At 39.4% G+C, this 26870-nt stretch overlaps 1 protein-coding gene across 1 annotated transcript in view; it reads left to right on the top strand.

The window, feature by feature from the left end:
* IPO5 (importin 5) overlaps nucleotides 1–11897 on the top strand; it is a 45312-nt gene extending 33415 nt beyond the window's left edge. The window contains exons 22-26 of the mRNA XM_074562651.1: nucleotides 2293–2415; nucleotides 3050–3269; nucleotides 6694–6922; nucleotides 8490–8631; nucleotides 11754–11897. Coding sequence (XP_074418752.1) covers nucleotides 2293–2415; nucleotides 3050–3269; nucleotides 6694–6922; nucleotides 8490–8631; nucleotides 11754–11840 — 801 coding nt within the window. The 3' untranslated portion in view covers nucleotides 11841–11897. The remainder of the gene's footprint in view (nucleotides 1–2292; nucleotides 2416–3049; nucleotides 3270–6693; nucleotides 6923–8489; nucleotides 8632–11753) is intronic.
* Nucleotides 11898–26870: the final 14973 nt, after the last annotated feature.

The raw sequence follows: 26870 nt of genomic DNA, 5'->3' as shown, positions 1-26870 counted from the left end.
ATGCTCTCCCTCTGAGCATCTGTTATCAGCTATTAGTAAACAGGCAGTAGCAGGCCAGGTGGACCTTGTGGTATGCTGCAGCAATTTTGTATCTCTATTTTTATTTGTGTATATGTTCCAGAGTTATTGCTTGAATTATGCCTTAACAATGCAGAACTTGTCTGACCAGGGAGGGTTTAAATACCCAGTAGTGGGAAGCTGCCTGTTGCATGAGAAATACTTATTAGTTTCTCACTGGGGACCAGAAACTAACTGTATTCTGTTCTCCCTGCCTGTTAAAGTATAAACTGATTAAAGGAACCATACCGAGTACAGCAGAACTTGCTTTAAAACAAAGTCAAAGGGTTTTCCCAACACAAGCGTGTCCAGGGAACAAGCCTCACTTGCAGATATAACGTGAATTGGTAGCTGAATCTGAGCGAAGGATTTTTACTTTACCAGTTTGATGCATTAATTGGGCAAGGTGAAAAATGAGGTTAAGCAATAAGAGGAGAGGATTAACATTATATATTTTTGCCACAACATTCTGTCACAAAGGCAGTTATCCATTTACTTTTCAATAAAATTTTTACAGTATCTGTAAGGTACAGAAGAGGAAAAGGGCCTTCTGTCTTCTATAAAGGGAATCCACTGAAGCAGTAAACTTGCACAAGACGGTGTTTGTCTTGATAAAATTGTTATGTCCCTGAAACAAACCTTCAAGCCCTATGCAATTGAGTGCTAGCAATCGACTTATATTTTTGAGAAGGGTAAAAAAGAGGACTCTGGGAACTACCAACCAGTCAGTCTCACTCTGTGCCCAGTAAGATCATGGAACGTGTTTTCCTGGAAGCTATGTCAAGGCACGTGGAAGACAGGAAGATGATTAGAAGCAGCTAAGATGGCTTCACAAAGGGCAAATCATGCCCAGCTAATATAGTGGCTTCTGTGATGGAGTGACTGCATTGGTGGATTAAGGAAAAACAACTGATGTCATCTGTCTTGACTTCTCTAAGGCCTTTGACATGGTCCCACACAACATCCTTTTCTCTGAATTGGAGAGATGGATTTGATGGATGGACTGTTCTGTGCATAAGGAATTGTCTGGATGGCCGTGTCCAAAGAGTTGCATTCAGTGTCTCAATGTCCAAATGGAGATCAGTAAGAGGGGTGTCCCACAAGGGTCTGTACTGGGACCAGTACTATTTGATATCTTTATTAACAACATAGGTTGTGCAGTTGAGTTGCCTCCTCAGCAAGTTTGCAGATGACACCAAGCTGAGTGGTGTGGTTGATGCACTTGAGGGAAGGGATGCCATCCAGAGGGACCTGGACAGGCTTGAGTGGTGGGCCCATGCAAACCTCATGAAGTTCAGCAAGGCCAAGTGTGAGGTCCTGCACTTGGGCTGGGGCAGTCTCCAATATCAGTACAGGCTGGGGGCTGAATGGATTGAGAGCAACCCAGCTGAGGACTTCTGGATATTGGCAGATAGAAAAACTGCACGTAAGCCAGCAGTGTGTGCTTGCGGCCCAGAAGGCCAATTGTATCCTGGGCCGCATGAAAAGAAGCGTGACAAGCAGGTTGAGGCAAGTGATTCTCCCTCTCTGCTCTGGTGAGGCCCCACCTGAGCATTCCAGCTCTGGGGTCCCCAGTACAAGAGAGACATCGGCCTGTTGTAGTGGATCCAGAGGAGGGCCACAAAAATGGTCAGAGGGCTGGAACACCTCTCCTATAAAGAAGGGCTGAGACAGTTGGGGTTGTTCAGCCTGGAGAAGAGAGAAGGCTCTGGGGAGACCTCACTGCAGCCTTTCAATATATAAAGAGGGCTTATGTGAAAGAAGGAGAGGCACCTTTCACCAGGGTCTGTAGTGACAGGACAAAGGGCAACAGTTTTATACTAAAAAAGGGTTAATTTCGATTGAACATAAGAGAATTTTTTTCATGATGAGGGTGGTGAAGCACTGGAACAAGTGGCCTAGAGAAGTTGTGGATGTACCACCACTGGAAGTGTTCAAGGTCAAGTTGGATGGGGTTTTGAGAAACCTGATTTAGTGAAAGATGTCCTTGCCTGTGGCAGGGCGGTTGGACTAAATGATCTTTCAAACTCCCTTGCAACCAAAACTGTTCTCTGATTCTGTCATTCTGTGACTAGACCAAGAGTTGGAAAACAGTGGACTTTAAAGGATTGGGTTTACAAAACCAAATCATTGAACAACTTTATTCCATTAGTTTAGAGACCTTAGCATTTCATGTGACTTCCATTATTTTAAAGATCTTTAGTCTTAATGTGAGTTGTATCCTTTTCCTATCAGGATGACAGTGATGTTTATATTTTGACTAAAGTATCGGACATTTTGCACTCAATATTCAGCAGTTATAAGGAGAAGGTATTGCCGTGGTTTGAAAGGCTACTTCCACTAATTGTCAACCTAATTGTAAGTACCTTGTTTTCTTTTTATTTGACTTTGATTATTTTTTCTGATGTGTTAATAGGCCTTCCATGCTGGAATCTTAGAGAACTTGGTAGATAGAATGTAGCAATTACTGTTTTACAAAATAGAGGCAGTTGAAGGTTTATTCTAGATCAAGTATGATGTTGTTACCTTGTGCTTTTTGAACAGCTGTGCTGCTGTGCTACTTCTAATTTCTGTGTTGCAAGACCCAGGATCACTCACACACACAACTGTTTTGAGAAATTTAATTTGCCTGCGAGTGTCCAATACTCTGTAAAATGGATTTCAAGAAGAGGGCAAAAAAAAGCGTTGCAGACTAGTTCAGTCCCAGTTTTCCCCACTAGGTAACAGAGTGTGAAATAGAGGTGAAGGATTTAGCCTAAAATCATTATTCTTCTAATTAGCTCAGACATTCACCTGGATTTTGTTTTATTTATGGTATTGCTGCAAGTATCACCACAGAAAATTATGCGTGTGTAGGATCAAACTTAATCCAGGAAGATTTTAACAAAAACACTAGACCACTGTTACTATGATTGTTCTGTTGATAAAATTATTGACTGCATAAAAATTACCAACTCTAAGGCGGCTTCAATGTGACCTGTTTTTGCTGCAGTGTCCACATAGGCCATGGCCGGACAGGCAGTGGGGGCTATGCATTTTTGACGACATTGTGGAGCACTGCAGCCCCTCCTCGTTCAAGTACGCTGAATACTTCCTGAGGCCAATGCTACAGTCAATATGTGACAACAGCCCAGAGGTCAGGCAAGCAGCTGCCTACGGTGTTGGAGTTATGGCACAATTTGGTGGGGACAGCTATCGTCCTTTTTGCACAGGTACGTACGTGCATCTGATAAAACTATTTGAATGTGTGATTCTGGGGAGAAAAAAAGATGAAATTAAAAACTGCTCACCTTTTGGTTAACGAGGTCTCTTCCCTTTGGCAATGAAATAGATGGCCAGTGTAACCTGCGTGGCAGACTGGTGATGGTTAGTAAACTACCTGAATTCCTTGAGCTTTACATGTTCTGCTTAGTAGCATTTCTGTTGTGGCACTTAAGGCTTAGCAAATGTGGTTTACATATTTTTTTTTTTAAAATATGGTCTGACATGCAAATGTTCATTTCATAAAAAATAGGTTTCTGGTACACACCTGCCTCGTAGTTACTTTTTACTAATAATAATGTGGTTACCTCTTAATGCAAAACCCTTTGGATGTCTGGAAAAATTACACAAGTGACCTCTATTAAGGAGTAGCCTAGAATACAGCTAATGTGGTGCTCTGCTTTTCCGTTATATAAAAAGGAGCCTGATTTCTCTGACTAAGAAATGAAATGAGTATGATAATGCCTATCAGAAACACTTTGCTTTTTTTTCTGAATGTCTCAACTTGCTCTAAAACTTCAAATTCCTCTTGAATTTAAAGAAATGATTGTCTGCTGGCACTCTTCTTGCCAGTCAACAAAGTTAATTTTGCACACTAAATAACATGTCTTATCAGAGTGGTTTTTTCTTTTTTAAGAAAATATATAATCAGATGTTTCAAATATGTATTTCACATGAATCTTAAATGAAAGCTGAATTAAATTATGTAAGGAAATAAATATGTAATAGGAATAAATTAGGGCTTGAACACAAGTCTTACCTACATCAATAGAGCTTTGTAATTTTCAGTGTTAATGTAAATGTAACTGTCACATGGTAACCATCAAGATGAGGTGTCTTTTTTTAATAAAAAAAAAAAAGGGGGGGGGAAGCCTTCCAGTGAAACATTAAGAGCATTAAAATTTAAAATTGACTAGAAAAATACTTCCTAAAAGTTTTGGGGTTTTCTTGCAAATTTTTCTGTAAGGTCTTTATGTCTTGTCCCAAGACTGGAGGAGTAGAGACTGAGGTCAAGATAGATCTGATTTTGGAGTTTTGAGGGGCAGGGGGGGTAGCATCTGTTGAAGTCTATTTTTTATTCATGAGACTTCACCTTGGCCCACTTAAACTCTTTAACAGCTTTGATCCTTTTCTTTGTATTTGAACAAATAATCCTTGATTAAACCCAGACACTTGGCTTTTCCTTTAGTTGGATGTTTAGATAAAATAATCTTTTTACTTTACAGCATACAGCTTATTAGCAGGCACCTCAAAAGTATTTTAAATACTTTTGTATGTACATGAAAGAACTTTGTGATTTATTTCAATAGATGAAGTTGTGCTGTGATTTAGAAACAACGTAAATCCATGGCATGAGAAGCTTTCTACCCCATAGGTTTTACTGTCTTCTCTGAAAACATCATGTTTGTGACGTTTTATTTATAATTTAATTTCTCTACTGGTTAATATATAGCACTGGCATATTGTTCTGTTGCAAGTTTATAGCAGTATATAAAGACTCAAGACTATTCAGAAAAAGCAGATCTATCAACATGAGTGGTTTTGGCAGTCAATTGAAAAAATACAGGAATATAGGCAGAATTTGTAAAGGGCACAAGAGCTCCATTATGATGAAACAAAAAGAATTAAAAATAGAATTAGTAAAGAACAAAGAAATGAGATTGAAGGAAATCAAGTAAGTCTCTAAATGAAGTTACAAGGTTACAGTTTATGTGACGTCGGTGTTGCTTATATTTCTTATGTTAGTGGAAGAATATAGTCAGCTGTTCTCTCTGAATATTGTATTAATCAGCTGCATGTGTTTCTTCCTAAACCATATCATTGGCTGCAAAACTTTTGGTGGTGCAAGATGTCAGAGCAGCCAGTCCTTCGAAAAAAAACTATCATCATCGTAGAGGATGGTCTTTTATAGTCAAAAGGGTGTTTTAGGGATTATCGACCACAACATCTATGTGAGACTAGATCTCTTTGCTAGACAAGAAGAAAACTTGTCTGCTAAGCTGTAGGGAGGAGAGTATGCTGATTGAAGTTTTGATGCCCTCCTAATCGTACAGCTGCAAGGACGCACATACCTACAGTGTCATCAATTAGTATTAAGGAGAATGAGGAAACATAGATGAGACTTAGCCTCAGCAGTCATAAAAACCTTAGGCGTAAATTGCAAACTCCGTTTGCCTGGACGTTGTAGACTTACATGAAACACATTCTGCTTTGCAGGGAAGTCCACCGTTGTTATCCTGCCTTCAGTACACAAGCTCTAGTGGGTCTGATGACCAGTGCTTCTGCAGTTCGGTCATGTTTATCAGCCCCATAAGAGAATCCTTATGTGGCTTAGGGTTAATCTTATTTTTCCATAGCTGCTAAATTCTTCTAAAATCTAATTTAGTTAAGTTAATATAGCAAGTGTCATTGTGTATTCCTTAACTGCAAAGCTGCTACTTACTCATCAAAATGAAGTACTGTGAGATCTCACTCTTCCTCAGTAATTGGAGTTATTTTGAAATGTGCTTTATGCACAATTCCAGAACCTGTTTTCTGTGCTGATAAAGAATTTCACAGCTTTAGCGTTATATTTTTAGCAGAACACCACAAAGACAATTGTTCCTGCATGCATGTAGAATGCTCTGAAGTCTGCGTGGACACCAGTAACTAGAAACATGGCATTAATGTTCATTTAGAAGCATGCATGTAGTTACTTGCATGACTATTTAAAAAAAAATATATAATTGCTATTAACCTAGCAAGAAAATTGGCATTTTTCCTTGATGTTTGATTTTTACAGTCTAAACCATGCCAGGTGCATTCACCAGATGAGATTACTCCCGTGAGCTTTTCCTAGTGCGCCTTTTAGTGATGGGAAGTGTGTACGTATGTATGTATGTGCACACAAGCAATAGATGTACGGCAGGCATACACTGTAGACATGCACTACAGTCCAAATTACTGTGAATATCGCTGTATCGCTGCTGTTCATCATCCCATGTTTATAGAACCTGTTAGATGAAAAAGATAATGCTTCTTATCTGTTTTTACTATAAATTAGTGTCTTGTATATTGTAGATTGCATAACTCCAATTGAGAGACACAGAAAGATTTTTTTTTTTTTCTTATGAACTTAGCAAAGAAATCCAGAGTTTTGCAGTAGCTGTTTCCTTGCACAGCTTTATCTATCTGTTTGGTTTTCGTATGATTGTTGAGCAGGGAAGAACCTGGAAGTGGTGGGACGCTGGGATGACTGGATTTTGGTGCTTCGGCCACACAAAAAAAAATATCTTGTTTTTAATACGTGCAGTTGCCTCATGTAGAATTTGTGCTGTTAATAAAATATAACTTGATTGGGCATTAAACTTTATTCTTGTGTTGTTTAACAATTAGAGGCGCTTCCATTGCTGGTGAGAGTCATACAGTCACCAGATGCCAAAACCAAAGAGAATGTCAATGCAACAGAGAACTGCATTTCGGCTGTAGGAAAGATAATGAAGTTCAAGCCTGACTGTGTAAATGTTGAAGAAGTCCTGCCACACTGGTTATCATGGCTTCCGCTTCATGAAGATAAAGAAGAAGCTGTTCACACTTTCAATTACCTGTGTGACTTAATTGAGAGGTAAGGCAAAGTCTGGACGTGAATGCAGAAAGTAAACCTGTTCGCAGGTTCTTTCCTTGCATTCATTTTCCAAAACTGAGAAACTGCCAGGTTAATCTGCATATGCTTTAGAGAAGATAATTTGGAATGTCAGAACGGAGCCTTCTGTGATGTTATTGCTGTTCTGTTTATTTCTTTTTTTTTTTTTAATCAGTCAGTGTTCTCATCCTAACTACTGTCTGTATGGCTTGAAAGAATTCCTGGCTGCTTTATATGTACATGATGGGGAAAAGATCATCTGGGAAATTCTACAGAAAATTTCAGGCAGATTTTTGATACTCTGCTTACGTATCAGCATTAATAACCGACCAGGTCTTTTTACTGAAGAGCAGCACACGTGGCCCTTGCAGCCTTCTTTTCATAAGCTTTTAAAGTAGCTTTGCACCTTTTTCCTTTCCAAAAGCTTGAGTATCAACAAAACAAAGTATGAAGCAGAGAAATAATACAGATGAATTCATGGTACAGTTCTGTCTCCCTTATTAACTTTGTAATAATAATTTCAGTTATTATTGAAAGCATCTCATCCCACAGCTTGTTCTTTAGATTTGTGCTCCTTCCCATAGGTCAATATATTCTAGTGTGGATGCAAGTTGCACTTTATAATTGAGTGGAGGAGTGTCAGCTTCTCAGTCATTGTGGAGTAGCCATGCTCTGTCTAACACTGCATTATATCTTAGTAGAAAAGTAGAAAGGAATTAACTTAGCTTTCCTATAGTCTTTTCTACTGGGTGAATACCTTGTATCTCTTTGGTGCTTTACCGAGGCAAGGTCTCAAACTGGGTGGTGGCAACAGAGGTCTCTGTACTGATAATAGTACAGTTGTACAGAGACACCATAACAGTACTGACATGTATATAGACTGATGTATATAGAAATCAGAAATTACAGTATTAGCACACTTCTGTACCCAGCTCTGTGCAGGTGGCTCAGCCTTGCCACGCACTTTTCTGGCACTCTGCCAGCCGTACATTCACAGCCTCTGCGTTCCTGCAGTGGTAGGTGGCAGGGCTGGAAGCAGATCATGTTTTCCACTTGGATCCCTGCTTGCCAGCACACCCCTACTCCAACACGTGGCTGGGAAAGAGGGAGCAGAACCGCTTACTTGCTGTGTCAGAGAGAGTGCTGACGGAGGGCTGAAGTCACTGGTGCTCCTGATGCCAGAGACACAACCTCCTCCCCCTTACAGCACTGAGAGAGAGAGAAGAGTAAGCCCTTTTAGGCAGAGTATTTCTGTCACGCTATTTACAGTTCCATCTGCATGGAACTCAACAGTTCTGTAAAGTTCAGAACTTCTTCCTGATAAAGTGTAGGCTAATTAAAGAATCAGCTGGTTAAATATTAACAGGAGAGGGAACATTCTGTCAGCAGGCAACAAAGCTATGCATGCTTATTCAGCTGAGTGAAACTTAGATGTAAATAAGCAGGTTCAGATTAAGATATTCCAAAATCACTCAACTCACTCAAACCTTACGGTAATGTTTTCAGTTAAACATTAATTTATTTGTAATATATATTTTGATTGTAACAGCAACAACCCAGTTGTCCTCGGTCCCAACAACTCTAACCTTCCCAGAATATTTGGTATAATTGCGGATGGTGAAATTCATGAAGCTATTAAACATGAAGATCCATGCACCAAGCGGTTGGCTAATGTTGTTCGCCAAGTGCAGGTAAATAAATGGTTGCTTAGATATAAAGGAAACATTTAGAATCTATTTTCAGAACTAACCGAACTGTTAAATCAATTTTGAGAGCCTTGTCTCCTTAGAGAATAATGTTTCAACCATCGATCTTGGAGATCCTTGGACATTCCTTGAACTATTAATGATAACACTTGGTAACATTTGCACTTGAATAAAATCTGTCTCTTTTGATAAGCTTTAGAAGCTTGCTAATTAAAAAAAAAAAGTATTAAGGTATATGCAGCTGGGTGGTTTACATGCTATCTCGTATTAGTTGTTTGTGGGTTTGTTCAGGTTTTTTTTTCCTGAGAAAATTAAATTAAAAATTAAATCTAGAAATTAAAATCTGGAGAGAAATCTGCCTTTCTTTGTATCAGTAAACTGTACTGCAGGATTTGATCCAACGTGGTTCCTGTAAGGGTCCTCAGCACCTTACTAATACAGCAGAGCTTTGGGATCTTTGCTAGAGAATGAGCGCAAAACACAAGTAATTCCACTACTGCGCTCTCTAATCCAGTGCAAATATAGGTGGCGGTTCAGTGTTTTCCCTACCCTGGGGAACTGCCTTGAGGTTCACTTCCTTTATGCCATAATGAGTACGTACGGTCTTGGGTGATGAGGATGGCCGAGTATTTAAGCTGCACCTCCCTACACTCTTGTAAGTGATAGCGCTCGCAGGGCAGATCTGATCCAGGGCCAAATGTTTTCAGGTGGACTTACTTGAAGGTTGCAGCACCTAATGATAGAAAGTAGTGTGCCTGGCAAGCATATAGCTTATAAAAATGTGTAGAGGATTTGGAGCAGCAGCTGCTCAATTATTGTCCATTCCACCTGCCATGCTTTGGCAAAACTCAGGTTCAAGAATTTTAGGAATACATGATTTTGGAAAGGATTCACTTGGATGAGTGTAGCAGCCTGTGAGATCCATTATGTCCGGTAGGAAATGACTAAATGTTAAAACTTTGAAGACATAAAAAGAATGAAGAGAAGCAAAGTTTCAAAGTGAAAGTGGTATAAGTGGCTGCTCTACGTTCTGGCTGACAGATACGAATCCCTGCTGTTAGTACTTAAAGTCTGGGTATGATACTTGATATGAGGGTATGCTACTGCTGAGACAGGCTGGGAGAGTTGGGGTTGTTCAGCCTGAAGAAGAGCAGGCTCCGGGGAGACCTCCAGTAGGCCTTCCAGTACCTAAAGGGGGCCTAGAAGAAAGCTGGAGAGGGACATTTCGCAAGGGCATGTAGTGATAGGATGAGGGGTAATAGCTTCAAACTGGAAGAGGGCACATTTAGTGAAAAATTTCTTCCTGATATCTAATCTGTGAGTGTGGTGAGGCACTGGAACAGGTTGCCAAGAGAAGCTGTGGCTGCCCCATCCCTGGAAGTGTTCAAGGCCAGGCTGGATGGGGCTTTGAGCAGCCTGGTCTAGTGGGAGGTGTCCTGGCCCATGGCAGGGGGGTTGGAACTAGGTGATCTTTAAGGTCCCTTCCAACCTAAGCCATTCTATGATTTGTTTAGTTTACCTCAAATGCTCAAGGTTAGTTGATTTATTGTTGTTTTGTTTTTTGTAACAATACAATGTCACACACATGTATAGGTTGGTTGTGTATAGCAAAGTCTTGTTTTGGCCAGGAACAATAGGCACATTAAGATGGAAACAAGACTACTGCATTGGTTAAATGATTTACCTTCAGACTGTGAGGGGAAAATCTTAAAGGTCATATTACTTTAAAAATATAATTGTACCTTACTGTTACCAATCCTCTCTCTCTTCACCCATAATATTTAGACTTTACTAAAGCACTGTAAAAGTTTTATACTTTGGTATGAACTTTAAAGGCTGTGTAGGTAAGTCTGCCTGCCGATGCTCTCAGTAAGCTGTTCCACTGCCAGTATCTGACATGAATAATGTTATGGTCATAGTTGGAATTAAACTTTTTTCCTCATGCCTAGGTATTCCCAGACCAGAAATACTTCAGTGTAGTGTAGCAGTTTAAATGTGTGTCAGAAATGCTGGAAGAGCATGTCTAGTTTTGCAATATTCCATTATCCATTGAGAGTCTAAAATGCTTAATAATGTTTAAAAACATGAACACAAACTGGAGGACTTTGTTTTCAAATTCTTTTGAATTCTGTGAGTCCATTTTCATTTGATTTTTTTAAAAGTGTGTGGGAAAAGAGCATTATGATAGAGTTGAACATAAAATATACCAAATATAAATGAAAACAATTCTTTTTAATTTACTTCAAGTATATTGCTATCACGAAAGCTAATTTAAAGACCTACCGCCAGTCACCTGCAACTTTTTTCCTATCATTTCCTTCTAAAGCAAGCAGCGTGCCAGTTGCTTCCAGCTTCTGTTGATAAGTGAATAAATACTCCAAACGTTTTTGGTTTTGTTTTTTAATTTTCTGCATTTTCTGGTACCATTAGAACCAGTCCCTACTGATGGCGACTTTAAAAGCTAATGTCTCAGCCAAGGGCTGTGATAAGACGGGTGAGGTATACTGAGGGGCAGCAGAGCGTGGGTTTACGTTTACCCAGATAGACCCTAGGTACATTCTTTTCTCTCGCAGAGGTAATTTACCATTCCTTTCACTAAAGAGTAATGTCTTATGTTGGCAGCACAATTTTGCATATACACACATAGTGTATGTAGCATGTCGTGCTGTAATCATAGTGCTCCCTTCCTCTGGATGCGTTACTGGTGCACCAGTACCCAAATGATTCTCTCGCATTTAGGTATGGTTCGCTTTTGCCTGAACATTGGTCTTTTAACTTCAGTGCGAAACAGAGCAAATGGTTTGGGCCGTGGTTAACTCAAGAGTGTCAATTGTCATTTGACCCACTTAGAGGGAGCTCTCAGGAGTCTGAAGTCAATTCTTCTACTGCCATTTAAGCAGAGCTTGCCTCTGTTTAGCATATTAGAGCATCTGTAGTTTAACCTGGGTAGGACTGTGTATAACTGAACGTTTCACTCTGTTCTCTTTGGCGTATATGTTACAGGGGTGAGCCCAGTGAATGCTGAGCTTTGTAAACATATGAAAGTTTAGCGTGTGCCTTAAAAGCTTGTCAGCCTGCATAAAGACAACTTCTCCTTTGTTTTCTAGACATCTGGAGGACTGTGGACAGAATGCATATCACAGCTCAATGCAGATCAACAGGCAGCCATACAGGAGCTCCTGAACTCTGCTTGAAGGGCCTTAATTATCATCTGCAAGAAAACTAACTCCAAATAAACGTTTACCCTATTGTTTAGGTTTCTTTTGTTTCTTTTTTGAGTAAAACGAGAACTGTAGTGCGTGTAGGCCATTCTTCTGCAACCTACAGGCAGTGGCAGCAGGAAGAAGCATTCTTTCAGAACGGTGTTTAAATCGGTTTCTATCCCACAACACGGAAGAAGTTCCCTGTAAAACCCTACAATAGCACTGAAGAGTATTTTTCTAACGGTATAAGCCATCCATACGATGGTGAAAGGGAAACAAGTTGAATTTTCTCATTAGACATAATGAATTAAGAAACAGCTTTAAGACCTTGTATTCAGCAGTAGATGTACGTTATAACAGATAAACGTTTCTCTACATCTAGTGTTAATTGTATTAATTGGAGTGTGAGTCTTTGTAGGGTAGAAAGTGTCCTTCTGCCCAACAAGTTAGTAGATCAAAAGATGAAAAACTGAAGACAAACATCGAGCATGAAGACCTCATTGATCACACTTTCAGATTCCCAAAAACAACTTGTACAGTGGCTCAATGAGGAAAGCTGTTCAGCTTCCAGCCCTTGAATGTGAAGTCTCTTTGGCATGTCTGACAGTATCTCATTCACTCCTCAATAAATGACGTTGAAACACAAGAAGCTTGTGTAGAAGTTCAGTGATGTGTGGTTCTTTTAATTTCCTCTGGTGAAAAGATGCAAGTAACAAACTATACAAGTCATGACTTTATATTTGAAACTTTGTATATTGTTACCTATTACAGATTTTATGCATTTTTGTTTTCTTGACTTTTTAACAAATTTTTCACCCGAGTGTGTAGAATGAAAACTTAATGGTGTTCCTTTTACGACAGTAAATATACGTATCTTGACTTAAAAATGTTTTTCATGTCCAGATGCAATTGCATTTCATAACTTACAAAATGTAGTGTTGTTCCAGCTGCAAATGTGCAACATGATCTGGCAGCCAGCGATACTGCTGTAGTAGTCTGTGTTTTGTTGAAAACAATGGGCTAGTTGATAGACTGACCTGGAAGAATCAAAAAATTTCTCAGGTCCTTTTGGTACTGCAAGAGCAATACATCGTTTACCAGCAAACATAAGCATAGAGTATCTGATTTCTAACAAAGTGTTCACTTCTAAAGTGAAGCTTTTGCACTTTGTTACTTTGAAGATGTTAGTATATGCGTCGATCTTTAAAAACTTCAGTTGTTTACTGAAGTGTTCTTCAAGTCAATCTCCCTAGTCTCTTAAAACATTACAGATTTTTCAAAGAGGGTGTAAGTTTTCTCGCTTTATAACAACAAAAGGTAGAACTGTATTTAATACATTTCTTTCTTACTAAAGAAACTTAGTTTTGCCTTTGAAAATGTTTCAGAAAAAAACCCAATACAGAATGAGGTGTATCAAAAACTGCCTAGGACCGTTACATCCAAAACTTTGTGACAGGCTGCCTTAGCCAGGTGGGTTGACACTGTAGTTTGTTTAGAGGCAGCTGAAACAGTGTAACAAAGTATTTCCTGGTCCACTTTCCACTTTGTTGCATGTTAACTTATTTTTGCAGAAATTTAAGCATTCATACATCTGGAAAATGAACTGTTAAGGATTAGATACCAGTACTGTGAGAGAACTACTAAGTCAGGTCAGTTATCTCAAGCACTGGTCCTGACTACAAAAATTGGGGTATTTCATATCTTTCATCTTTCCAACTGATTTTTTTTTTTAAGTATTCTTTATGTGATTTTCTGCTCATTCTAAAACATTTAAGTTTTTCCCTGCAGCTTACTTTTTCTCAAAGCTTCAGCCTTAGAATTTTTTTCTTTTCCCTTCTTTGGGTTATCACTATGTGGAGCAAATAGTAGTGCATTTGGTATTTCCCTGAAACAGCATCAGCTTGGGCTCTCTTGTAATGCAGGAGCGCAGCGTTCTAGTTGCTCTCCTAATGGACCAGCTTGAATCTTCTTTTCTTCCTTTCAGTCCAAGTAAATTGAGAAGAAATAGAACCGGGAGATGGGGTTGCTCTGTGTGCCAGAGCCGGCGTGGAGCAACCTTGTGCAGTTGCTTCTATCTTGTTAATGATCATTTAATCAAAGAAAAGGGTACCGAGGTAGTCGCTGGTCACTGCTGGCCTGACAGGTAGGTCAGTTCCAGGGAGTACATAGAGGCCTCGTCTTGCCTGCTGTCCCCGCTGAACTTGTCAGCGTTAATCCAAAAGCTTCTGTAGCATTTTCTCAATTCACACAAGCTTTAAAAACTGTATACTCCTGAATTGCTAATCTTAGCTTTTCAGGTTTTTTAGTTGATGCTTGCAGGAGTACAGAATTTTTAAGCAGCCAACCCTTCTTGATATTCCACAGCACCGAAGTACTCTAGCCCAAAAAATGTATAGTGGAACAGTAGCTTTACCTGCAGCTATCAAAAAATAAAAAGTCTTCCTTAGGAAGGCATTGGAGCAATCTAACTGCTGTACTGATACGGGAAGGACCGTAGTTTTATTTCAGCTATTTTTCCTGAGTATAATTCCAATCTTGCTTTATCAAAATGCTCAGCCATTGCATTTGGTAAGAGATGTACCTAACGTAGTGTAGAGAGCGCTGCAAACAATAGCAGAACAAAGACCTAGACATCCAAGCAAAAGTCTTCAAAGTTGTACTTGGTAACAACGAAAACCTAGAAAACTGCCCACAGTTCAGATGCAGTGTTCCAGTTTTATTAGCTTAAGCATATCGTAGTAAGTAGCATTCATGAACATTGCTTTCAAAAGCAGCTCATCTCCCGAAGCTTAGGTCTGAGTTCCCACCTAAACTCTCATCTGTGAAACTACTTGCTTTTTGTTTGCAGCTCTAGGTTCTTCATGAAAGATATTAGTGCAGATAAACACCTAGTCTCCTTTGCCTGGTTTGTCTACAAGATCTCTCTAAGAATCCTCTGCAAAATCTGAGTAAGAAAGTGACTTGCAGCCGTCACATTTTCAACACGGGGGTCGCGTGCTGCTGTGGCGTCCTGTGGTTGGCTTTTCTCTGCAGAGACTTCAAAGTAACGCTGGGTGCAAGGGCTGCTGTTCCCCAGCACAGAGCAGTTGTTGTTATGCCAAATGCTGTCTGTTGTTCTCCGCGCATCTGGACCCCTCAGTCTCGTGTATGGAGTAGATGCGTTGAGAGTAAGACACGTTGCACAGCTGGAATTTTTGATGAAATAAAGAACTGAGGAAGGTGAATTTCCTAATGGCTCTGTGTGTGCGTGTATGTACTGGGTATGCAGCTGCCTTGGGCTCTTGAATTGGAGCCTTATTTTTGCCTTAGTGGTGTCTGTTAGGGGTGCACACATAACATACAATGAGTCTTCCAAATACAATAACAATGGTATTAAAAATAATGCAAAAGTCGGGTATTTGCCACCCAATAGGTGGGTTGTTTTTTTTTTCAACTTTGAAGTATTTTGCTGTGTATCAGAGCAGCCTTAGCCTTTCCTGTTTAATCATTTAGTTTACTCTTATTTGCTAACGTAGCCAATTGTACTCACTTGCATGGGGCTTGATGGTCTCTTAAATTCTAAGAAATACATTTGTTATCTTCTGAGAAGCAGTAAACAGGATCTCAGCTTCTGCCTAGTAGAGGTCCTTTTCCCGTTTTTGATTATCATGAAGATGTTTGTTTTGCTTCAAGAAAGAACATCTCCCAGGATAGCTTAACATCTCTTGAGAATGCAGAGGAATGGGCTCAATATTGGGTAAAAGTCACGGGATTCATCTCACCCGATACTAAGCGTCTGTAACAAAGTTTGTACGTAACTAATTGTCTGCAGCCCTATTCAGGGAAGGAAAATGTGTGTGTCTAGACGATGATAGGATTTTGTCATAAGGAAGCGTTTGCGACCGAAGGAGACCACCGAGTTGGTGCTGATAGACGAGAAATTGTTAGTGTCTCAGGTGGCGCTTGGGATCGTGTGTTGGCAGTTGAATGGCTCACTGAATAGCCTCAGTAATTGTACTGTAATGCAGCTACTTGGGAACGCTTTGAATTCCTGGAATCTATTTTTTCCTACTCCTAGAATGAACTAATAAGAGAAAACAACCTTTCTCTAAAAGTCAGACAGCCTCCCTGCTGCCTCCTCGCATTAGTTCCGAAGGAGATGTCACAAACTCTTGAGGTGTTTTACATTGACAGGTAAATTCCCTGCTATTTAATCCCCATCCAAAGGTGTGATTCAGAAGGTGCTTTTATTTCCAGACGGTGTAAGCTACCTCCATCGATATCTCCTTTTGTCATCAAGTCAGTTAGATTTCTCTCTGATTTATTTTTTTTTTTTAGCCTCAGACGAACGTACTATTAACACACTAACTTGTAACAGGTATAACGCCAAGTTTATGTCTCTTTGCCACTATTGAATTAATTTCTTTCTTTCACAGGAGCCTCATCCAGGAGACGTTACCCACTGCTATAGCCCTAGAAGCCATAAATTTGGTTTGCTTTTAGTTCAGGACAAGGTTTCCACAGCATCTTTTCTCACTCGAGAGAGAGATGAGGAATGGAGACCCATTCAGAACATGAAAGCTGTGCGTTTTGGATCTTTGAACACAAAACGCGAAGCTCAGTAACAGTATGATTATTCCAGTAGAAATCTAGGTTTTGTCTCCTGAGTTTTAGAACTTTTCTGTATCGGAGTATTTGCTTTTCAAAGGCAGTGTCTCGTTCCTTCACAGCCCACGAGGCCCAAATGTTTGGTCTTTACATTTGTTATGCGTTCACAGACTTTGCTAGCAGAATTGACTGTGATCTTTCTAATTACCTGCTAGAGAAGAAACCAAATAGCCTCTCAGCTAGTCTGAGTCTATTTAGAGAATCAGCCTGGGATGATGGTCTCTGAGCGCTCTTGCAAGGCTGGAGTTAGCGTGAAATTCACCTCTTCGCTTTGGAGACAAGAAACGGCGATTTCTGCTCTGAGGAGACTGTTTCTAGAATCTCTGTCAGATCTGCTCTTGTCATTCCAGTTCAGACCAGCGACGTGACTTTCTCCATATGTTTTCAAGAAGGTAAGGTTGGACCTAGTGGCTTCACGTCAGTTTTGATTTTTATGACTTTGCTTTCTCACTCAAGAGGCTGCCCCGACCTTGCTTCAGGTGCCAGGGAAGTTTTGCAGCTGCTAAACCGTGACATCAAAATGCCTCTTGAGTTTAGTATCGGTACCGCTCTTGGTTTAAGAATAACTTGAGCTAATATAACACTAGATGCACACAAGTACTTGTAGTGGAGTTTCACTTATTTAGCAATAGATACTGAAAATTTAACAGTAAGCAGTGAATGCCTTAAGGGTTGTTCCTTTCTGGAGGATGTGGTGCTGTGTGTTACTCCTACCAGAGGAAGTTCAAAGCTCTCCTGCGGCACCAGATGAGCAATACTGGTTGCTGAAACAGAATTTTGGAATTTTCTTCCAAAAAAAAGTGGGAAGGATGCATGTTGGAAGAGGCTCCCCAGGGGACTGTTACTCTGGGGTAAATACTGAAGTATTCCCGAGTTAGCTGACAGGAATTCCAAGTTTAACTTCAGTCAGTTTTGCTCAGAAGGTCGTTATTTGTCTCATTTTGCCAACACTATTACTACTGGTTGCTACCTTTTGAGGATGGATGGTGTCTTTTGAGGGTGGGGAACGAGGGAAAAAGTGGATATTTCTTCAACCTACTATTTCTGCATTACATCTGTGACTGCTTTTTTCCTCAGTAGCAACGGAAAGTTGTATTTTAAATATATCTCAAGTATGGGTTTTCATGTAATATGTGCAGTTAACAAAATGCTATTCTCTAATAACTTCATGGTCCTATCTTGAGGATTGGATGTAATTTAATTAAAAGATTTAATATCTATTTGCATACTAGCTTAAAAACTAATGCTAATCTTCCAGCCAAAAAAGCTTGGACTAAAACTCACCTTTTGGATTCAGGCTGGTGAAAAATATGATCGTAACACAGGGTCTTGACTCGGGGAAGCTAACCTTGCCTGAGTTACTTGAAGTAAAGTTGTGCAGCATTGCCGTTTTTAAATATCTGAGAATAAAATGCCAAGAAACACTCTTAGTCCAGGGTTTTGTCTGTTTAGGAGTTGGTATTCCTGGGGGGGGGGGGGCGGGGGAAGGGGCCAAAAAACCCAAACAAACCCCCCCAAAAAAGAAAACCCTGAAAACACCAACCGTCCCCCCCAAATTGCTAAAATGGGGCCTTATAAACAATTAGCATAAAGAAGAGTGTGGATGCAGTGGTTATTTCACCAGTTCTGTGCTCCAGCTAAAGTTTCTTCTGGCCAGTAGATGGAGATGATACCACTGAATATTAGAAGGCCACGCACTTGTACTCGGGACGTTTGCTACTGTACAGTCCCTCGTTTTTTGGGAAGGACCATTTTATAGGCTGAGTGTTAAACCGTAACATCTGTTTACTGGAACCATGTGCACAGAGCAGGTAGTTTGTCTCAAGAACTACCTACTGCAACCACAGAGAAAGAAAAGTGACAAAGGGGGAGTGTTAAATCAATCCAGGTTTAACCAGGTCTTTTCCCTATCCCCATTTCTCCCGCCGTTAAAAAGTCCGAATAAAGTACATGCCTATAAATAAGCATCTTGTTGTAGAACGAGACAGCCATAGCGACTTTCTCCTTGCCGCTACAAAGGCAAACTCTGTCTTTGGAACCTGCCACCTCTCCTCATCCGCAGGGTAAGGAGGAAATGAGTTTTATTTGGGGTTACCTGTCAGTCTGTGGGAGCAAGTGAAAAGGAACGGCAGTGGTGTGGATGAGCTCCTGAGGTTCTACATTAACATAAAAAAGCATGGATTTCTGTCCTTAAAATGAGCAAACACTTAAAAACATTGCTGGAGGTAGTAGAAGTGTGATAAGAAAATATATTTCAAGTGGAAAGAAAAAAAAAAATCTGAGAAGATGGAGTCTTCATTTTCCTTCACTGCTATTAAAATCTTTTCACATAATATTTATTACCCTTGGGGAAAAAAAACCAAAAACTTCACTACATATAAAATGGCCTAGCCAGAACCACAAGGTTGCTGGGAATTGGATTCATCTCCTCAGGCTTATGCCTGAGCATAAAACAGGACTCTGAGTAGTTGCCCCACTGTAAATTCTGTTTTCTAAATAAAGATTTAGTAATTTTTTACAGGTCCTAACATAAGTGCAGTAGACAATTTTATTCCAGCCTCATTTTTCAGCCATCTTGTCTGTAGCGTTTGGTTTGCTAGAATCTGACTCCCTCGCTAGTCCTATAGAAAAGATGGTCTGGCTTCAGCTGATATGTTTTCTGGGTCTATTTTTCTTCTTTAACACAGCTGCCAATGTTTTTCTTCATGAAAAGTGTGTTGAAAATTCAAACAAATTTTAAAAATTAACTTATTGACAACATATCACATGGGCTTTGTGTCTAAACTGTGAGATATGGACACCTAAATATTTTCTCTTGCCCTTACTCTGAAATACCATCCCTAACTTCAAAACACAAGCAAGCTTTTATCAGACCATCTAAAAAAGAATCATAGTTAATTTTCCCTCAAATCCTAATTTTGTCTGGTAGTACTGTAATCATGGTGGAAGAGGATGGTTGCCTTGGCTGGAAAAAGAGCGATGCTGAATGATTTTAGGCTGGTTTTCCCTGTAAGGAAGGGAGTTGAGCAGCAGGCACTGCAGTTGCCACTGTCAGGGCTGTTCGGTGCAAACGTCTGCACACCTCTGCCTTGACATCAGCAATCCTGATGCTGGTGCTGGAAAAGGGATATAACAGAACCAGAAAGGTTGAGAAAGAGGTGAGAAGTTTAAGAAATATGCATTGCAGCCATCTGAGGTTAGGGCTCTTCTGATTGGAAAAACAGAATCACAGAACGGTTTGGGTTGGAAGGGACCTTCAAGATCATTTAGTTCCAACCCCCTGCCATGGGCAGGGACACTTCTCACTAGACCAGGCTGCTCAAAGCCCCATCCAGCCTGGCCTTGAACACTTCCAGGGGAAGTGAGCAGCCACAGCTTCCAACCTGTTCCAGTGCCTCACCACCCTCACATAAAGAATTTCTTCCTAATATCCAATCTAAGTCTACCCTCCTTCAGTTTGAAACCATTACCCCTTGTCCTATCACTACACTCCCTGATAAAGAGTCCCTCCCCATCCTTCCTGTAGGCCCCCTTCAGGTACTGGACAGGTGACAACTCCAAGGGATGTAGAATAGATATCTACACAGTTATGAATGTAGGGGAGTAGGTGAAGAGGGAACAATTCACTGTTTCTCCTAACACAAGGTCAAATGCTACCTAAATAAAGTATTAGATGTTTAAAACAAACCATGCTGCAATTGAAGCATGAAACTAATTTCTGATGGATGCGTCTGGAAGTCAAAAAAAGAATCAGACCAGTTCTTTAAGGGTAGGTTTGTGAATGGTTAATAAGCAAGGCGCTCCTGAGGAAACTTCCTGTTTGAGAAATCCATAAATCGTTGGCTGTCAGAAGCTGGGAGAGTAGGCTAGGGAAAGGATCGCTCTACATTTGTCCCATTTCTTGTATTTTTTCCCTCAGGCTCCCTTCCTGTATCTCCTGTTAAGACACCTGGTTCTCTGATCTGGCTTCATGTGGCCATTTGTACACATCCTTCATTACAGCATTCCTCTCCTCGCTTTGCCCCCTCCCTGCTTTTGTTTATACAGATCAGAATCTCTTTACCGTGTTTGTGCGGGGCTTTGAGATATGAATGCTGCTTCACCCAGGTCACATAGGAACAACCAGAATAGGAATCACTTCATATAAAACATGTCTCAGTGCTAATATTCATGTAGACACTTGCTCTGCGGTCTGAGAAGGAAAAAATGTTTTCTTATCTTGACACTGTTGAGCGTTACATGGATTCTAAACACAAGACAAAGGAAAAATATATACAATCCAATAAAACCATAATAAAATGTTCTATCCTCTTTCCTCTGCACCGTTTGGAAGGAGCTAATGGATTTTTCAGGTATTCAAACGTGGCAAATCTGAAATGCTAAATTTTAGTAACTGACACAAAGGATCAAAGTGCAGTAGAAAGTAAGGCACGTGGTGAGACGCTCTGGCTTTCCCTAGTAGAAGATGAAACCATTTTAATATTTGGGCAGTTTTACGAGAACTGTAGCTCCTTTGTTACTGATCTGCCTCTTTAGGAGGAGAGATTACAGCAGGAAACAGGGATTAAGATTTCCTCCGCAGTGCCAGAGGGAGATGTGGCACAGTGCAGATGTGCAAACACCCAGTGCCGTCAACAACTGCAGACACAGTGTGGAGGGAACAAACTAAACAGGTGGTGGTGAAGCATTTGGAAATATCGAAGAAAAGAATGCCTTTCAGAATTTAAAAGCACAAGATGATAAGTGACTTTATAATAAAGAACTGGTTAAATTTAGTACAGACTATTATTAAAACTCCTGGTGCTTTAAAACATTTCCTGGGAGCTATTCTGGTTAAGCCTGTCCTGTTTCAGCAGAGGGAATTCAATCTAGTTATGTGTTAAGTTCATGTTCATGTTGAAATCTAATATTTTAAAAACCAAGATTATTTTTCTTTTCCTTTTTTCTTTTTTCCTTTTTGGTAACAGGAAAATCACAATATTTTTAAAGGACAAATATATCCTAGAGATTACTGATAAACCAGAAACGATTGCTTTCTGTCTTTCATTGTCAAAGCAAACAGTGAATCTCATTATAAAGCCGAAAACTGTACAGCACACTGAAAGTCTACGGAACACCATAATGCAGACACACATGACATGCAGACCACTAACTGAGGAAACAGAAAAAAATACTAGTAACAACAGACATAAGGGAATTTTTTTTTGCTCTTAGGAAGAGTGGGAAAATTACCTAATTGGAAGCGATGGTAATGAATTATGAATGATTATATTAGGTGGTAAAACCTGAGTATGGGGAAAAACTCATACACCCTTTGCCTGTACTGGGTGGGCATCTCAGAAAATCAAGAGACTAAACAAAACCTGTTCCTTGTCCATCTTTCAGCATCAAAACCTAGGAAACAGGAGAGAATTCATCATTCACACTTAAAACTCACAGGCAGATCCCTAGTGCCTACAGACATACAGCAGGTTAAATCAGATCTTCGACAGGACAGTGACAGACCAGCCAACGCATTTACACGGGGAAGAACATGAACCAACGGTTCTGCGTATTGTCATCGGCAACTTGATGGGAGGTGATGGGAGAAAAAGCATAGACGTAATCTACCTGACCTTTAAGGAAAATTTTCCTTCCTGATTTGAAAGTAGTTTATAGCAGAAAGTAGACTACATCGCTGTAGATGATTTGTCTCATCAATAAAATGGAAATGATGCTTCATATTTTTTTTTAGTCTAAATTCTACTTTTTGGAGCAGTCATTTTGTTTTCATTCATTGGAGTTTTCTTTCTGAGAAAAATAAGCAGGAAAATAAGCGCTTGCCAAGTCTCTCATCATTTAATTATTTTATTTTATTAAACATAAATTATGCAAATCTTGCTAAGCTTTCTACAGTGAAATATTATTTCTATAAATTATTTAACACTTTTCACTTTCTGAAGAGAAAGTTTCACAGATGCCTTTTGAAGAAGGAATTTCATTAATGAGACTAAACCCGGGTAGAAAATAGATGGTATTGTTTCTCTTCACTCTGCTATGCTTCTCATGGGGGAAGCAAATAAATTACCACCCTTAGAAGACCCGGCTTCTGGTCTGACATTTAGGAGTAGGCTAATTTCAGAGGCTGCATTCTGAAACAGCAAAATCATACGCTGAATTGATGTTTGCTTTGACAGGTTTTACAGTTGCTCCCTCCAGCCAGATTTAGATGTCCTAGAAGTTAAAGCAGAACAACATGACGATGGAGGAGACGGTAATTAAGCCACCTGTTGTAACTAGCCATTGTAAAAATATCTGTCATCCAACATGAAGTTAGAAAGGACCCATGGGAGATCCTGAATGTGACAGAGCACTAGATAAGCTTCCCCCACCACCACTTTAAAGTGGGGATTATCCCAGAAGGATTTATTCAGACACACTGATATGTTCCAGATGTATTCCCTTGCAGAAGGTCACAGCAAAAATATTGACAGGGGATGGGGGGAGAGGAGACCAAGAGGGTTATTATTTTCATGGGAATCTTTAAGTTCGATAATGCTAAAAACCATGTTTAATGTTCTATATTCTCATGATTTTTATATTTGCAAGGGGACTATTTTCAGCTGTGTTTACTCATGATATAAATTCCGAGGGGCTGCAGAAACAGTGTTTTTTCCTCTGTTTTAGAACAAAATTTGCTTACGTCCATCCAGGTACGTAAATGGTTCTTTTTCACAATGTTAAATGGTCTCAAAATCGTTTAATGAATTTAGTTGCACTGTCCTCCTGGAAAGTATCGCTTTTTTTTTTTTTTAAACAGATAAACAGTTTGCTCTGCACAAAATGACAAAAGCACTGGAAGAGAATGAACTATGGTGCTGGGAGTTGTACCCTAAACTCTGAAGGCTAAGGACACATTCCTATTTCAAACATCACATTTGGTTTTCTTCTCAAAAGTAGTATTGAAAGATTAACATGGTTGGTTGTTCACTAAAAGCCACATTCAACAGACAGATTATGAGCTTTCATTCCTGCCCATCTTGCACAGCAGGCTGGATGGCTCTTGATGAAGAAAGCAGCTCTTTTTTAGTATTATTTTTATTTGTTACTCAATATGTGAAATCTTTTCGTATCTGCAAATGTTTTCGCTGTCCATTATCAATTCTTCTCTCTCCTCACCATGACAGAAAAGTACATTGTCTCTGATGGAAATACTAGCATGGCATACATATTTTGTCCTAATATCCAGTGTTCTTTTTACTTTCTTCTGGGAGAAAAAGTGAAAATGGACTGTAGGAGAAGAAACCTGTATAAGAATAGCAAAAAGACGTTAGATTTTAAATTTTTTTTTAACAAACCTCTGTACTTTTCCTTGGTTTCTATTTTCTTGAAGGTTATGATATTTGTAACTTGATAAATGATTATTTTATAGCTAACCATAATAAATTATTATTAATGTTTTTATTTACTTTGCAGTAGTTGCCAATTTTGTCCATTAATTAATACTTTTGAATCCTCAGTGTCATTTTAAAAATTAGCCTTTCTTTTTCTCCTTGGATGTGCAGAAGGGAAAAAGCAAGCATGAAGCAAGTATAAGCCGATGCAGTCTATGTATTTTTGAGGATTGTTCCTCAAATGAACAAAACTTGTTCCTCATGAACAAAAACTTGTTCATGAATTTCAAGTGAACTTTTTAGCTCTGAAGCTCCAGGGATGATTCATCCATTAACTATTGCACTGGTGATCATCTCAGCAGAGATATGCAGCTAACGTAACAAATGCATTAATCCTGAAACAGACAAATACGTTGAGGAATACAAGGTAAATATGATGACGCATATCAGAGATGCTGTTGAACTGTACTAATACTAAAGTTCGGAAGAGGCACTTGTTCTAACAGCTTGATATGCAAAAGCTCTCTTTGTATAAATTCTTAAGGACTTGGGAAACTTTTGCATATACCGTTAAAAGGCCCTCTTTTAATTCAGGATATTCAACACTTTGAGCAGGCAGTAAACAAAATCTGGTAATTAGCTGGCTCTAAGTGCTTAAATGGCCCCTTTTCAATGGTTGAATATTTCTTTTACATGAAATTACTGAAATTTGAGAATGGAAATAGACTTGTTTGCTAACTCACTAAATATTTTGAGGTTTTTTTTTTGTTTTTTTCCCCCTCAAAAGTTAAGATGTGGTCTACTGCTAGTATTATACATTATTATGAAAATGGTTAATTACCACTGCTTCCAGCTATAGTTTGACATTGCATTCTGATGTAGAAGCAAGGAGACGTATTAGTTCAACATTAGTAACCCTAGCAGAAGAGCTAGTGGTATGATAATCTTAACAATTGATGACTATAATAATGTTTTGGGAAGACAGATAAAAATATATTGCAAACAAAAGCCACTGAAATGGCGAGGAGCATACATATTACAAAAGAGGAGCATTACATATTACAAAATATGTAATAAAATAAAAATAAAAATGATGGTGAAATGATCCTGAAATAAGTGAATGCGTAATTCTGTCATACTCTTGCAACAAAATTAGCAAAAAGGTACGAGTTAACACAAGTTAATGTAAAAACATATGAGAGAGAACCTAAAACTGACTAATCAAAATGTCTGACGTTTGGAAGATTGAGCCCCAAACCACATTTATAAAAGAACACACTGATAAATCTAGCATGAAAGTATTCGCTGAAAGGGTCTTTGAAACAAAATTCCAGGCTGTAGGGAAAACATGTGTGGAATGTTTTATGAAAAAGAATTACTAGACAAAAGATGTAGCTGAAATACACAGATTTCAATTAGGGCAGCATCTTAGCGTCTCATCTTAATAAAACTTCTGTGTTTTAAAGTAGTTTACAAAAGAGGCATAGATTTTAAGGCCAGATGGACCATTTGAGAATCTGGTTTGATCTTAGCGTAAACCAGACCAAAGAACTCAATCCACATACTTAGATTTGAGTTCAATGATTTAGTCTGACAAAGCACACGGATAGGCAAAAAAGTTACCACATGGCAGGTGAAAATGTGAGTTTGCAGGGACTCTGCCATAACTGCCTGCGTACATACATACCTTCTAGAACCTCACAACAAATATGAGAAATTGTCAATGAAAAAATAACTGCAAATCACCCCAGCATATGAGAGCTGTAAAAAGTGAAGGCTTTCCAGAGATCTGCATTTGCGTTCCATCGTAGCCGTTGCTATTTCTTTCCTAACAGGGAAAAAGGCAGAAGGCGCAGAGAGGCAGTCTCTCAAGACGACAGAACCCTTTTAACATATTTCTCTCCTTCCCTTCCTTTCCCTTGGGTTCTCTCTTATCAGGTAAGGCAGAAATTAATGATCACGCCAGCTTGGTCCCGCTTAATCTGAAATCCAGTTCCAGCTCTTCTCTTCTTTGTCAGTGGATGCAGACAAAGCTTATCTGTTTTCTTTCAGAAACATGAACTAAGTATAAACATTTTTCTAATTTCAGCAACTTTTCAAAAACAAATGCTGTTTCTCGCAAATTCTCCTGTTTATTTGATGTTCCAACACATTCCACATCTCATTCAACAGCGAAGAAATGTAACCCTATGTGCTACAGGAAACTCATAGCAGCGATGAGTGTTTTTCTTAGCTATCGCATCAGAAGAGTGCAAGTTGCTGTCATGTGTAATTTATGAGAGAGAAATCTATTTTACAGAAAAATTGCTGCTTAAGAATTGTAGAGAGCATCAATGGGAATGGATGGGTGAAAGATGACTATGACTGGCTAGATAAACATCAAGACAGTAAAGATGTCTTTTTAGATGTCAGTCCCTAGCTGTCCTTGATACCTTCAGAAGATTCAAGAATCGAAGGGTTAACCAAATAAACACATGCAAGTTTGTCGGTGGCTCCTGGAGAAATGACCAACACGTTACCATCTTTGATACTTCAGTAAGTACGCCATTCGAGATACTATTTCACTGTTGCTGTTTGGAGCTCAGTAATAAATGATTAGTAGCTGCAGGGCAACCTGTTACTTCCATTCAGTACTGAGAAATGTTTCAAGGTCACTCAGACTTGGAAGCCATCGAAGATGACATCACTCATTTGATGTAGATTACAACTACTCTTTTGTTAGGTGTGACTGAGGCATTAGTGATCTGGAAGTGTACATAAAAAGCACCAGGAAATTCTAAATGCTACGATTGACCCTTGCAGTGCTGCTCATACCCTAACTGCACCTTAAGTAGGAGTTAAAGCTGCTAACAAAATAAGTATTGGGAAAAAGGCAATCTTTTTTATTGTGTCAGTGTTTTTAACCACAGTTCATGTGGTCAGGCAGCTGGACTAGATGGTTGTTGTAACTCCCATCCAATGGACATATTCTATTCTATTCTATTGTCAGAATGAGAACGTA

This window comes from Larus michahellis, chromosome 1 (assembly GCF_964199755.1).
Source record: "Larus michahellis chromosome 1, bLarMic1.1, whole genome shotgun sequence".
Taxonomy (NCBI): Eukaryota; Metazoa; Chordata; class Aves; order Charadriiformes; family Laridae; genus Larus; species Larus michahellis.
The sequence above is the reverse complement of the archived record's forward strand: the minus strand, read 5'-3'. Positions and strand labels throughout refer to the sequence as shown.